Source organism: Thunnus thynnus, chromosome 4, assembly GCF_963924715.1.
Source record: "Thunnus thynnus chromosome 4, fThuThy2.1, whole genome shotgun sequence".
Lineage (NCBI taxonomy): Eukaryota > Metazoa > Chordata > Actinopteri > Scombriformes > Scombridae > Thunnus > Thunnus thynnus.
Window position 1 is genome coordinate 16,065,539 of NC_089520.1, and position 13,346 is coordinate 16,078,884.

The 13,346-nt window shown below is 38.1% G+C and overlaps 1 protein-coding gene across 3 annotated transcripts in view; it reads left to right on the forward strand.

Moving 5' to 3' along the window:
- atg7 (ATG7 autophagy related 7 homolog (S. cerevisiae)) overlaps nucleotides 1–13,346 on the forward strand; it is a 77,159-nt gene that overhangs the window by 25,036 nt on the left and 38,777 nt on the right. For all 3 annotated transcript variants that reach the window (XM_067586920.1, XM_067586919.1, XM_067586921.1), the window contains exons 15-17: nucleotides 1,552–1,667; nucleotides 3,644–3,719; nucleotides 10,183–10,263. In XM_067586920.1, coding sequence (XP_067443021.1) covers nucleotides 1,552–1,667; nucleotides 3,644–3,719; nucleotides 10,183–10,263 — 273 coding nt within the window. The remainder of the gene's footprint in view (nucleotides 1–1,551; nucleotides 1,668–3,643; nucleotides 3,720–10,182; nucleotides 10,264–13,346) is intronic.

Sequence of the window (13,346 nt, forward strand, 5' to 3'; positions counted from 1 at the left end):
AACATGACGCTCAGCCCGATGCTATGTGTCTTATTTTTTGTTTGTAGTAGGGCTTACTGCCTTCATACAAAGCACTTACTATGTCATTATACATGGAGCAGAGATCTCTCCTAAGCTTCACATCCTTACAATTAACATCACTACTCATAATTGCATCGAGATGCATGTAGATGAATATTACTTAAGGATTTGTCTGTATGAGCATAATAGGCTAAGATGTCTTCCTTTGTGAGGGTTGACCAGTCTATTTTTTTCTGTGTCGACACTATTTCCATTTCTAGATAGCACAGGTAGATGTTCAACATTTACTGAGAAAGCAAAAGGTCAGTCATTGCTGCCCCATACAGAATACTCGTACACCTAAATGAAGCATGTGCAGCAGCTGTACTAATACAATAATGTAAGTATAACTGTCTCTAGGGAAAAGCACTTTGCTTGACAATATAAAATTATCTTGACAGAACTGAGTATTATTGTATTATCTTGAATAAAGGAATAGATGAAGACAAGCCTATTTAGGTATTCATCCTCATTCTGATTGCATTCATAAGGAGTATATACAGGATAATGAATTCCTTGTCATTATGAGTGAACTGTATTGTAATACACCAGTCAACACAAAGCCTAACCACATTTATCAATGAGTCAGGCTTCTTATTCCATAGAATAGCCGCATCCCCTGGTATCCTACCTCTGACTATGCCATGCCAAAGTCAGTTGTAGACTCTCCAGCTCCATGAAAGTTTAGTTTAGTTTTTCCAAGTTCCGCTTTGCTAAAAATGTCTCTTGCATACATAGTATGTCAAAGTTCTCCAAAAGGTTGTCAACTTTGCAGCGAGCTTTATCCCCTGCGCTCTAGCCCAAACACAGGCCATGACAGTAGTATGACAAAACCCGAATGCTCATTTAACAGGACAAGGGAGCGCCCATAGGTAGGCACACTCATCCCCCCTGCAGCAAGTGCAGTGTTTGACCCGATAACTCTAGCCCTGTGCGGCTCATATTAGTGCCGGACAAATGCCCATTCTGGCCATAGCTCCGGGTTGTACGTCATTGCATTCAGCAGATACTTTAAATGAGCCAAATCTCCTGTGTACAGTGTCAGTCTTTTGACAGATAACCTCTCTGGAAAGTTTTAAGCAACGTAATGATACGAGAGGCTTTTATTTCGTCAGCGCACTGTCTGTTTATTGAAGCAGGGTTAAACACAATATCATCTGTCCGTGACTTATCAGCTGTTATAACACAGCAAAAAATGTTGAGTATGTGAAATGACTGCAGTTTTCTCTGTTTATTTAATTACAAAGCTTACACGATATGTCCCCTTTAAGAACATCATCTAAACCTGTTAAAAAATAAACTATTGCTGCCATTCATAACACATGTGATGGTGTTAAGGTGATTGCCCAAACTTCTCATCTCCTCTTCTCTCCTTGTTCTGGAGGAAACTCCGAAGTGGTGTCAGGACATGTAGCCTCATGTTGATGTCCCCGCTTTTTTTATATTTCCAGTTGTTTACTTCATGGCATTGTTGTTTTTTGTTGTAAACAGTCAACCAGGGATCGGACTTTGGATCAGCAGTGCACCGTCAGCAGACCAGGTTTGGCCATGATTGCTGGAGCCCTGGCTGTTGAGATGATGGTGTCCATTCTGCAGCACACTGAAGGGTAAGCACTGCGGACTTACGTAGGCTAATTATTAGGAATGATAGTAGTAGTAATAATAGTAGGTGGACCATACCTTGATCGTCCGTTAGTAAATAATATATGTTCTTGCTTGGTTCAGAAACCAATAAAGAAGGAAAGTTAAGTGGTGGAAGTTGAAGACTGTTTGAAACTAGTGAAAGAAATCCTGTTTTATGTCCAATACCTCAAATGTGTAAAGATACACAGAAAATAGTTCATCATGCCCTTTTTGCTTAATTAAAGTGTTGCATTTTAATTGAAGGTTCTCCACTTTTGGAATTAATTTGAAATTATACACTCTAAAAAATGCACATATACATTTTAATGTAAAGAAGAGAATACCTACACCTCTCAAGAGGGTGCTAATAAATGCCGACTTCTTACAGTATCAAATTGAAATCTTGGATTTTTTTGTAAACCTCGAAGAGGCATATTGAACTTGCCCCCTTCACTGAGCTGTGCCAGTGCACTGCACTTTTATCAAGTTTGACACCTTAATAGTTTCTCTTTAATTTTAATTTTCTGTTCACCTAACCCAAACAACCTCTAAATAATTAGTTGATTTGAAGGTATATCTTGTTCTTTTTAGTTTTACACTCAGTGAAAATCAGAATTCAGTAAAAGGTCTTTGCTATCACTTTTACAGCTCTGCATGTTCAGGCTCAGCTTTTTTGATCATCAGCAGATGACTGGGGTCCTGTGGTCAGGGATTTTTGGTGGTACTTTGCTCCATACTTAAAAATAAAGGAGATTGTGCCTTTGAGGTTGAGGCTCCTAAACTTTCAGGACTTTACTTGCTTACTTTTGCTTTTTGATGAAGCAGCACTGCAGCAAAAGTCTTACTGCACTGCAGGTAGCATATTTCTTTACTATGGTTGTAAAATAGCTCCTTGAATCTTAAAAATCCCTGTTGCAGTTTTGTAGTGAAGTCTCTTACTTTTATGCTTCAAAAGTTCTAACACAGTGATTAAGTCAGCTCCCCAGTCTGTACTAGCTCTATATTTCGAGTCACTAATGGGGATGTTTTCATGCTTATTAAGTGTGTGTTCATGTGCACGGGTGTGTATACATATGTCTTTGTGGCACTGTAATAGTGTGTGCCAGTTTCAGTGAAAGTCATACCAAAGTGGCTGCTTGCTGGGCCTGATAAGACAGCCATTTTCTCTTGGAGTGTTTTGAGATGTTATAAGCCGTCACAGAGCTGCTCTGCCTATCCTGGATAAAAAGCTTAGAGAGCAAAGATGAGAAGAAGAGTTTCTGTGTAGGCTCTGTACCTCTATTGTTGTGTAACTCCTTACTTCACACTAAGATCTCCTTTTCTTGCATCTGCCCTCTCTGCGTCCGTGTTCATCACTCTATAGATGTGTTTTCTCCTTTCTCTGTAACCCGCATTCCCATCCCCTTTTAAGGCCCGTACTCTAGCTTTCATATGGAATTTTACCTTGGAACAAGCATGGGTCTTAGAAAATTGCCACGCAGGGATTAATGTTGCAGTAGTTTGACTGACATTTCGTACTTAACAAAACCAGTCTGTGCACAGTGTGAGACTTGATATCTTCGTTATTGTTGGGTAATTCTGTTGAGAGTCAAATATTTTAAATGTGGCTGGATTTATTGGTAAGCAGGAGCTTTTACATCTCATGTAAAATATAAAAGTTTTTAATGTTTGAGCTAGAGTTCTCAATAAAGTTGACTAAATTAAATGTTTTGTGACATTGCATTTTCATATCTGACATCAAATGTGTAAATGTGTACTGTTGTGGGGCGTACAGGGAGTTTTGCTGCCCCTTTTCTCTCTTTCTTTCAAATTTAAATTCAAATTCAAAAGGCTTAATAAAGAAAATAAAATAAATAAAAAAGGTGCCAAATATACTGTATCATCCTCCCTCTCTCTCTCTCTCTCTCTCTCTTTCTCTTTCGCTCTCTCCTACTCTCTCTCTCTTTGTCTCATCATCCAGAGGCTATGCAGTGGCCAGCAGCAGTGATGACAGAATGAATGAACCTCCCACCTCCCTGGGTCTAGTGCCACATCAGGTCAGACATCATGCATGCACATGTTTCATAATGAGGACATTCTGTTCGTTCATTTACCTCCATATGTCTCATCCAATCCAATAGATTGTGTCCCTGTGTTAGCTATGACTCCATATCTGTGTGCAATTATAAGCCTTAAATTCTGAAATGGCCTCTTTTCTTTCTGTTCTTGTATACTTAAGTGGATCATTTCAGTCTGTGAATTCTCCTACTTGCGGGGTTGCTATAGAAATAAAAGTGGTTCTCTCAGGATAGAGCACTCTGTTCTATAATGAGAAGGACACTGTTGTTTACTGACACAGTACTGCAAAGGAGGTTCCTGTGCGTGTGTGTGTGCATGTGTGCGTGTGTGTGTGTGTGTGTGTGTGCGTGAGTGCCTGTTGTAAGCCAGATTTGGGAGCAAATTTTTGAAAACACGCGAGCTGACTCAGTGAGACAAAATTGGTGTCCCCACTTTGGTTTCACTGTGCATCAAGCACAACCAAAAATGGTTTCATGGATAAGGCAAATGGTCAAAAATTGTCAAAAGTATACTTAACAAAGCCAATATGTGTGTTTTATTTATTTTACTCTAAGGCCTTGACAAACAAATAGACAGAAAAACAGCAGTCATGTTGACCGGCAACTGATATGCACAATTTAAATAATAATTGTAAATAACAATGATTTAAACACCATGTTACCTACAACATACTGTGGATCAATCAATGCAAAAAGCAAGGGATGATGGAGAAAACGCTGCTGCTTGTTGCTTTTTTTTTTTTTTTTTTCAATTGCTGGAACAGACAAGAGTCTGCTTCCTGAGATTGCGAAACCCTCAATGACAAACTCAATATATAGGGTAACAAGTGGTGACGAGCTACATGTTGCGAGTGCATGACGTATTTAACCAGATCTTGCTGAAGGAGGTCAGGATGTAGATAATATGTAACTCTGGTCTAGGTCACCTGTCTTGCGTCAGCATTTTGAACAGTTTTTGATCGGCCAGAGAATAGCAATAATCAAGAGACAATAGCATCTCTTATCATCACTCAATGTCTCAGCATTTGGCACATAAAGAATGAATGATATTTAAGCTGTGTTCTGCAAGTGAGAAATCAAGCTGTTATTCTGTTATTATGTAAACTAAGTAAACAGAAAAATGGAAGGACCTGCATAATGTAGTGAAATGCAATACAATGGTAACTCAATCCTTGGGTTCATTTTGAAGCTGTTCACAGTAGTGATGCTTTCTTTGGACAGCATTATACAAATTCTTGATTCTAATATTTTGTCTACCTCATCTGAACATATGGAGTAGCAAAATATTAGGACCTTACCTCAGTACAACACCAACATCAACACATCTCTGACTGTGTCGACAACAATTTAGAATGACAAGATTCACAGACGTGTTATTAATTTCACAACTGTTGCTTTTGTTTATATGACAATGTACTGGAGTTTCTATTTTGGTCACTGTGTGATTACTCAGTGTGTTTAAAACAAAAGATAAGGATCAAACCTCAAACACAGGACTCCACATACCCTAAAACCACCTTAGTTAAGATAGAAATATTTGCATTGTCTGACCTAGAATATAAATACAAGCAATTTGTGTATGATATGTAGCTTTGACTTCAGATACTGTGTGCATGTCTTTGGCTATTATCTGCTGGAATGAATCCTGTTCGGTCTTTTTTATGAATTAAGATACTTGAAAGTAGAAGTGGATCGAGGATAAAGCCCTGTGGCACACCATTACATACCATAAAAAAAGTCTGAAGTGCTGGTGTTAGCAGAGAACATAATTAATTCAATTTGATAGGTCAACGAGCACCATTGTTGTGGTCAGACCAGTATTAGCTAGAAGCAGTGGGTCGTTCAGCTCTTTAGTTAGGGAAATTCAGAGCTTTATACATAACGATAATCAGTGAGTTGGTGAGGTTATATACTGAGGTTATACTGGTGCTTCTCTGGATGTGTGCCCTCTTGTATCCGTTTGTCTATGGTCTGCCCTTGGCCATCGTTTTCGTATATAACTATGAGTTTTTAACAGTTATGTGGAATGGCTTTGTGTCTGGTTTTATGAGGATGAGATGGATTTATAAGCACATTTAAAGGTCAATTAATTTTGCACATGACTAATAGGGGATTGCTTTCACTAATCTATAAATTGATCTGTTTAGAAATCTGTCAAAACATACGTGTGAATATTAGTATAACGTCACAACTCTCATCTTCCATGAATAACAATGACCCTTTAAGGGGAACATGTCGTGCTTTTTGTGATTTTCTGTTATTTATATACTGTTATGATGTTGGATGTTTAACATGGTCAAAAGTCCAAAGTTTGAGGTGAACATAAAAAGCCCAGGCTTCTTTTGTAATGTTACCTCTAATTCCTCCTCGTGATGACGTCAGATCGGCCTCCTGTTCTGTAGTCTTTGCTGCTAAGGCAAATTTTGTATTTTAGACTAAAATAAATATATGTAATTTTTAGGTACAGTGGGTATTATAATGTTACAGTGTAAATGTAAAACATGTTACCCCAATCTCCTCGCAATGGATATCAGTCTTATTGGTTTATCTGCTGACCTGATCTACATGATGGAGTGTATGTTCACTGTAGCTAATGTTAGTCCAGCTGCTGGAAACAGCTGCTCAGCTGCAACAGATGTACAAATACTGTCGCACCAACTTTATCAGTCCATTTACTGCCACAGCTAAAATGCATTTATACTTAGAACAGGGGAATGTTGCATATACAATTCGACTTTTTTGTGTTGATTTTGTTGGAAGCATGTGTAATTAGAGTCCTGTTATCTGACACTCAACCCCAGCCTGCATTAACCGAACAGCTGTTTCTGTTAAAAATGTTGGTTTAGCATTAGCATGAGCCTCAGGTACCTAAACCATATAGCCGCCAAACAACTCCGTGAACTTTCACAACTTAATGCCTCAGTGTTCATCAACACGACACAGTGAGCAGATCGAGGTACGCTGTGACTTTTATTTTCCTTGGAAGACAGGGAGGTGCGTTTGTTTTATAGTTTGCGCAATTCTTATGACTCCACCTGGAGGCGAAACCACATACTACAGAAAATCTGCAGAATATTTTCTGACAGTTACACACGTCCCTTGTCTTCTGCATTATCGGTTAATATATTATTAATTGGTTGAATAATTAACAGAAATTATCCGATTGATTGATCATTGACATCCCTACTTTATATCCATTTTCTCTGTACTAGTAGGCCCAATATGAGCCTCTAGGAAATATCTTAATAACCTAAATGTGAGTGTGGGTGGATGTGTTTTAAAATCAGGCACCAAAGTTGAATAGAAACAAAATAAATACTGTTCTTCTATGATAATGAAACTTATTAATATAGACCCACATGCAATATATTTCTGTATTATAACCTTTATTTTTATTATCATACTATGCAAATTGGGCAAATTCATGAAATAAGTCAGAACAGTTATCTTTTTTTAATCTTATGTGTATAATAATTAATCAATAAGAAAAATAAAAACACATATACTGAAAAGTTATGTATGTGGTTGATTATTTGAAAGAGTAAAAACTGAGACAAGCTTTGCAAAAAAAGATTGAAAATGGCATTGAAATGACAAAAAAGAAAACTGGCAACAGAAAAGCTGTTCAAAAGCATCTTCTTCCCTTAAAACTCTATTGGTCTAGAGTATTTAAACTTGATGGCTGCATTAGAGAACAGCAGCAATGGTTATGTGTGAAGTGGTGCTGAAATCTCATAATTTTACATATTGTGTTATTTGTTTAGCAGGCATCAAGTAATGTAACCTGTCACATGTTTAACAAATTGCAGATGGGTAATATGACTTGGCTGTGGCTTTAAAATAATTTCAGTCAAAAGATTTTTTTTTCTGCATTAATCTCTGAGTAAAAAGACAAAAAAAATCATGACAATAAAAAAAAAATCTACTAAAAATGTCCTAGTTGACCAAAACCTGAAGGGCAGTCCTACGGTAAATGGTCCAACCTGATTTCAAAAAGACCCCTATTTAAAGGAATATTTTTCTGAGAATGCTTCTCTGAAAACAAAACCTTTTATAAAACATAATAAGCATAGTTGAAACAATTATATAGTCTGAACTGGAGGATCTCTAAATAGAAGAGTAGATGATTCACAGCTATCCAAACTGTGCTCTTTTGCTTACTGTCTGTTGACACATACTTAAGTGTCTCACCTTCTCCATTTGCATCATCATCACCCTGAGAATCTGAATTTCTGCCATTTGTTTGACACCTCTGCTGCTCATGGTATTTCAACCAAATAATCCAGAGAAAAATGGCATGCAAATGTGCTGAGAGGGAGTGATTAGGAAATAGGATAGTGATGGTCAGGGAGAATAATTCAGGGTAAATAATATGCATAAGGGTGTGATTGTTTGCATGTTTGTGTGTCAGGTGTTTGTATATATCATGGCTGGAATACCCGTTCATGCATTAATCTATGCTATTACTACATTCTGCAGTTGGGTAGTTTGAAGCTGAATCTTTTCTGTGATGCCACAGTGACAGCTTGTGGTGATGTATAGTAACTACATGATGTATTTATGATTTATTTACAAGTGATTGAAGTAAGTGCAAATATATACTGTAGGACAATTTTGAGCACCGTGTAACCCTCTTTTCTTGCATAAATACATCATATTCACCATCTTACATTTTTGCCTCTGGAATTGGTTGTATTGTCTTGAGGAAAAAGTTCAAGCTCTGTCACAAAACTCACCAAGCATTTTTTTTTCTCTGACCATAACTAAAATCCAGGGGAGTACTCTTATTTGGGGTAAATTTACAATACAGAGTGCAAGAGATTTCCGTTGGCTTCAAAGAATGGCTGATATTGCATCACACTTCAGTGTCAGATGCAGACAATACATTTGACAGTAAAATAAAATAGATCTTTAATGCAGTGGTGTAACTCAGTTTGTGAACAACTGCAGCAATAAGGCGCTTTTAAACTCAGGACTCTGCGTCTGGACTTTGCCTTCTTAAATAAGTAAGTAAGATTTATTTATAGAGTACTCTCAATACAAAAGTTACAAAGTGCATCACATTAAAAGCATCAAATAAGCAATGATAGTAACACCAAGATTCATATTTACATAAAATAAAAAATAAAATAGAGTTTACAAAACAGAAATAATATCAACAAAAACAAGTAAAATTTTACAAAACAGCAAATATCAGTTTAAAAAGTGAGGGAACAGGTTCATGAAACTGTTAGTATACAATATAAAAATTAATACCATGCCTTTGGTTATCTAATTACAGTAAGCATACAAGCACCATAGCAGGAAAATATATATTTCTACTTACAATATGTACATATCTGTGCTTTTTCTACTCAATGTATATGCTGTATAACGGCTGTGTAGATTTGAGTCGAGCTAATTGTCTGTTCAAGTCTATCACACTTGCCCACACTTCCTCATTGGTCTGACTCGCTCTTTGCAAGATGAAGCACTGTACCGCATTATATTTGATTGTCAGCGGCACATTTTGAGATCTTAACCTGATAGCACTACCACTACCAAATAACCCGGGGTAGTGCAAATTTGGCTCCATAAAGAGGAATTAAAATGGGGGTGAATGAAGATGTTGCAGAGTTAAAAAGCCCAGCCAAGAACTGAAAGCTTTTAACTTCCACCCCTGTTCAATTGACGTGCATTACACAGTAATTGGTCACAAATGTTCGATATATTTGTCTGTTTCACCACCAGATAATTATAGTCAGGAAGTCATTTCATACTCGGGTCTGTGTGCGTCACCAGAAAAACATAATGGGGTAAAGCTTTTATTTAAGAAAAAAAAAAAACAGGAGGATGTGGGTGTAAGAGAGGAGGAGGGAAGCGATGAAAAGAATATATCGGGGATGAGTGGTGTTTCAGCATGTGTCGCTACAGATTTGTCAATGTGTGTGTGTGTGTGTGTGTGTGTGTGTGTGTGTGTGCGTGCGGAGGGGCATAATTAGGCATAATTATTTATTACATAAATAGGAATGAAGGCTCTCAGCAGTGAGAGATGCACTGTAAGTGTTTCTTTGAAAACTCTCCGACACCAGATGGAGCTCTTGGCATGTTTTTCAAACATGAAAAACAGGAAGTCAAACTGCTTCCAAATTTTCAAGTGCCAGATTTAATGTTTACTACTTTACTACTGTTATATTTAGTTTTCCATATAAGGAATAAAGGCATAAACAAACTTTTTTTCTCACAATTTAGAGTCGATTGGCCCAAAATGCACCCATTTAACCCACTATAAAACCAAAGAACAGCTTATTTTTATCGTAGTTATCTGGTGATTTCATCTGTTTATGTCTTTATGGTTAATAAATAATGTACATGTGGTTTTGTACAAGAGTGTTAATGCTTTATTCTGCTCCTCTGTTTCATGTCAGTCAAGTTTTTTGACTTGTTGACTTCTCCTCCACAGATCCGAGGCTTCCTCTCGAGGTTTGACAACGTCCTGCCTGCCAGCCTGGCCTTTGACAAATGCACTGCCTGCTCACCCATTGTAAGTGGCACAAATTGTAACTTAGTAGTTCAAATGATGTGTTTTCAAGTCCAGTTTAGTAACAAGGCGGTGTTTTGACCGTAAACTGAGATTTTGCAAGAAAGATTGATTGAAAAGTAGATGAGGATAAGCAGGTTTGGATTTGCTTATCAGATCAGGATCAGTTACTATGTGACACAGTTGTTTTGAAACACAAAATGCAGCCTTAGCAGAAAGAGGGGGATTCCCATCTCTCCCATTTCCACATTGTTAAGTCAGTAGAGCTGTGTTGAAATGTTGTTCCTTGAGGAATACTGAAGACGCACACACACACACACACACGCAGAGAAAAGCTGGTAAAACCATATGGTAGCAATCAGGCAGCAGTTGCTCATTGATGTCAGTGACTGTCGTATGAGTAGATTTAGCTCCCAACACTGCTTTCTCTCTGTGTGTGTGTGTGTATGTGTGTGTGTAAAGATGGGTTGTTGAAGGGTCCACATATCCTAAATCAGCCAATTGGGGTGGGAGAAATTGTCTTTGTGTTGTTTTTAATTTTTTTTTATTTTACCGCGTTGTCATTGGTCCACAGCCAACTGGCCAATCAGTACCCCAAGTGGCCTTGCGGTTAGCAGCATCCAGTGATGTGATTGGTTCGTGTACGTTAGTGTAAGACCAGAGGGAGGAAGAGAAAACTATAACTTAAAGAGGGAGAAAGTTTTTTTCAAAAAAAAAAAAAGGTAGAGGGAAAGAAAGGGAAGGAGGGGTGGGTAAAGAGAGGAAGTGCAGGGCTCAAGAAAGGGTGTTGTGATGAGTGGAGGACTGGTTCACTCTCTCTCTCTCTCTCTCTTTCTCTCCTGATCTCAATGCAGTCTTTGTGTCTATAAAGAGGTCATAAAGCCCCAGATCTATCACTTTCATGTGAAGACAGACAGACAGAGAGAGGGAGAAACCAAGAGGCAGAGGGGGGGGGGGGAGGGAGGGAGCTGGCCGGCTTGTAAGCTAAAAGTTTAAAGTTTTCTCCACCTACGCTGCTTCTGAGAAAAAAAAAAAAAAAAAAAAGAAGTAAGTGGAGTTCCACCCCATCTTAAGGTGTCATGTTTCAGCCTGTGTGACTGATGAGATTATTTGGTCTGCACAGAGGGTTCATATGGTTTGATAGGGATTGGGTGAAGCGTGTGTAGTCATGAACAATGAACAACATGAGTTGGGAAAGACGATCCTTCTGCTGCAGCAGGGATAAAGGTTATGTAGTGAAATTGGTGAATATGTTTTGATTTGGTTAATCCCACCCACACATTTTCCCTCTCTGTTTTGCATTTGATTATCTGTCTTTTCTTTTTCCAGCGTCCTCCGATTTCACCTCTCCCTCTTCCTTCCATCTCTCCGCTCTTTTCCTCTCCTGTCTTACCTTTTTTTCCCTTCCTGTTCTCCCTCCCCCATATCTCCCCTCCCTTTTGTGTGTCCCTCTGTCCATCTATCAGTCCGTCCACTGTAATGTGTGTGTGTCTTTGTCTTCACTCTGTATGTGTGTGTGTGTGTGTGTGTGAGTGAGCGAGTGCATGTCTGTCTGTGTGCCGCAGTCAGCTGTGTGCTGCCAGGTCACTATGGAAACAAAACAATTCAGCCCCTGTCTGGGCTGGAGCAGTTCCTGTAGAGTTGGGGCTTTTTCACTCTGTGTGTGTGTCTGTGTGTGTGTATTTCCTAACTCTTTCTAGGGCTGTGAGCCAATAAAACTACACGCCAGAGAGTAAATCACAGCTGACGTGGCTTTGTCTAAAATGGTGCCAGACACCTCTTACTACAACTACTTGTACTAACACTACCAAATATGCTAGCACTATTAATAGCAAGAACATTTTTTAAATTTGCAATGCAATGTTTTTTTAACAGACTTAAAACTGATCACTAACACAGCTCACAGTGTTTTTCAGTTAAGATGGTCTTTCCTTTTAAACTTTTAAAGGGGACATAACGTGCTTTTTGTGATTTTCTGTCATGTAGATAGAGTTATAATGTTGGCTGTCTATGTATGTCCATCAAACATGCCCACAAATGGCTGTTCAATCTGTAGCCTTTGTTGCTAAGGTTGTTCCATTGGTTATATGCACTGTCCATATTTTGAAATCAGATTTGGGCTCAAACATGTACAGATGTATTTGAGAAGTTTCCATTTTGAGCAAAAAATGAGAAAAAGAAGTGAAATCCTACTACTATTGTTTGTTTACGTAGCCTTCGGAACGGCTGGAAGTTTGTCGGGACAGAGCTTCCCGGAGCTAACCAATCAGAACACAGCGGGCTTAAAGAGACAGGAGCTAAAGCAGCCTGTTGCAGACAGAGGCTGAACTGAGGGGCTGCATAAAGGGCCAGTATGAGATAAACAAGAAGTTTCTTTTAAATTGTAAATCATGCCCATATATTCCAGTAGAGCCCCAGAATAAACATAGACCTGGGAACGTGCATATTATGTCCTCTTTAATAAGTGTTGTAAATTGTGTTCATGTCACAGATTGTTAAAGATTAAAACCGCATTCAAGTTGATCTCAGTGGTCCCATTGTGGTTATGTGGACATGCACACAACTCCTCTTGTCAAACATTAAAACCTCTTGAAAGAATCTAAAATACACTTATAGTGATTTGTGATTGTGTTATGAGATGTGTACTATTACACTGAGGTTCAGTGTTATGTCCGCTTTTGAGTGTGTATGTAGTCTTACCATGAATTCAGTGTCTCCTAATAATGGATTATACATCTTAGAGATGAGACTAGTCAATTCATTGATTAGTCGATTGACAGAAAAATTAACTGGGAACAATTCATCTGATAATCAGATTGATTAATCATTAACATTTCATAGTTCCAGCTTCTTACATGTGGAGTTGTGCTACATTTCTTTGTATTATGTGATATTAAACTGGATATCTTTGGGCATTGGACTGTTAGACTAAAAAAAGACATTTGAATACTTTGGGCATCAGAGAAAAAGTGATGGGCATTTTGCAGCATTTTCTAACATTTTAAAGACCAAACAGTTAATCTATTAATCACAAAATAATAGGCAGATTATCTGTTATTATTCTTATAGACTGATAGTTACATAAA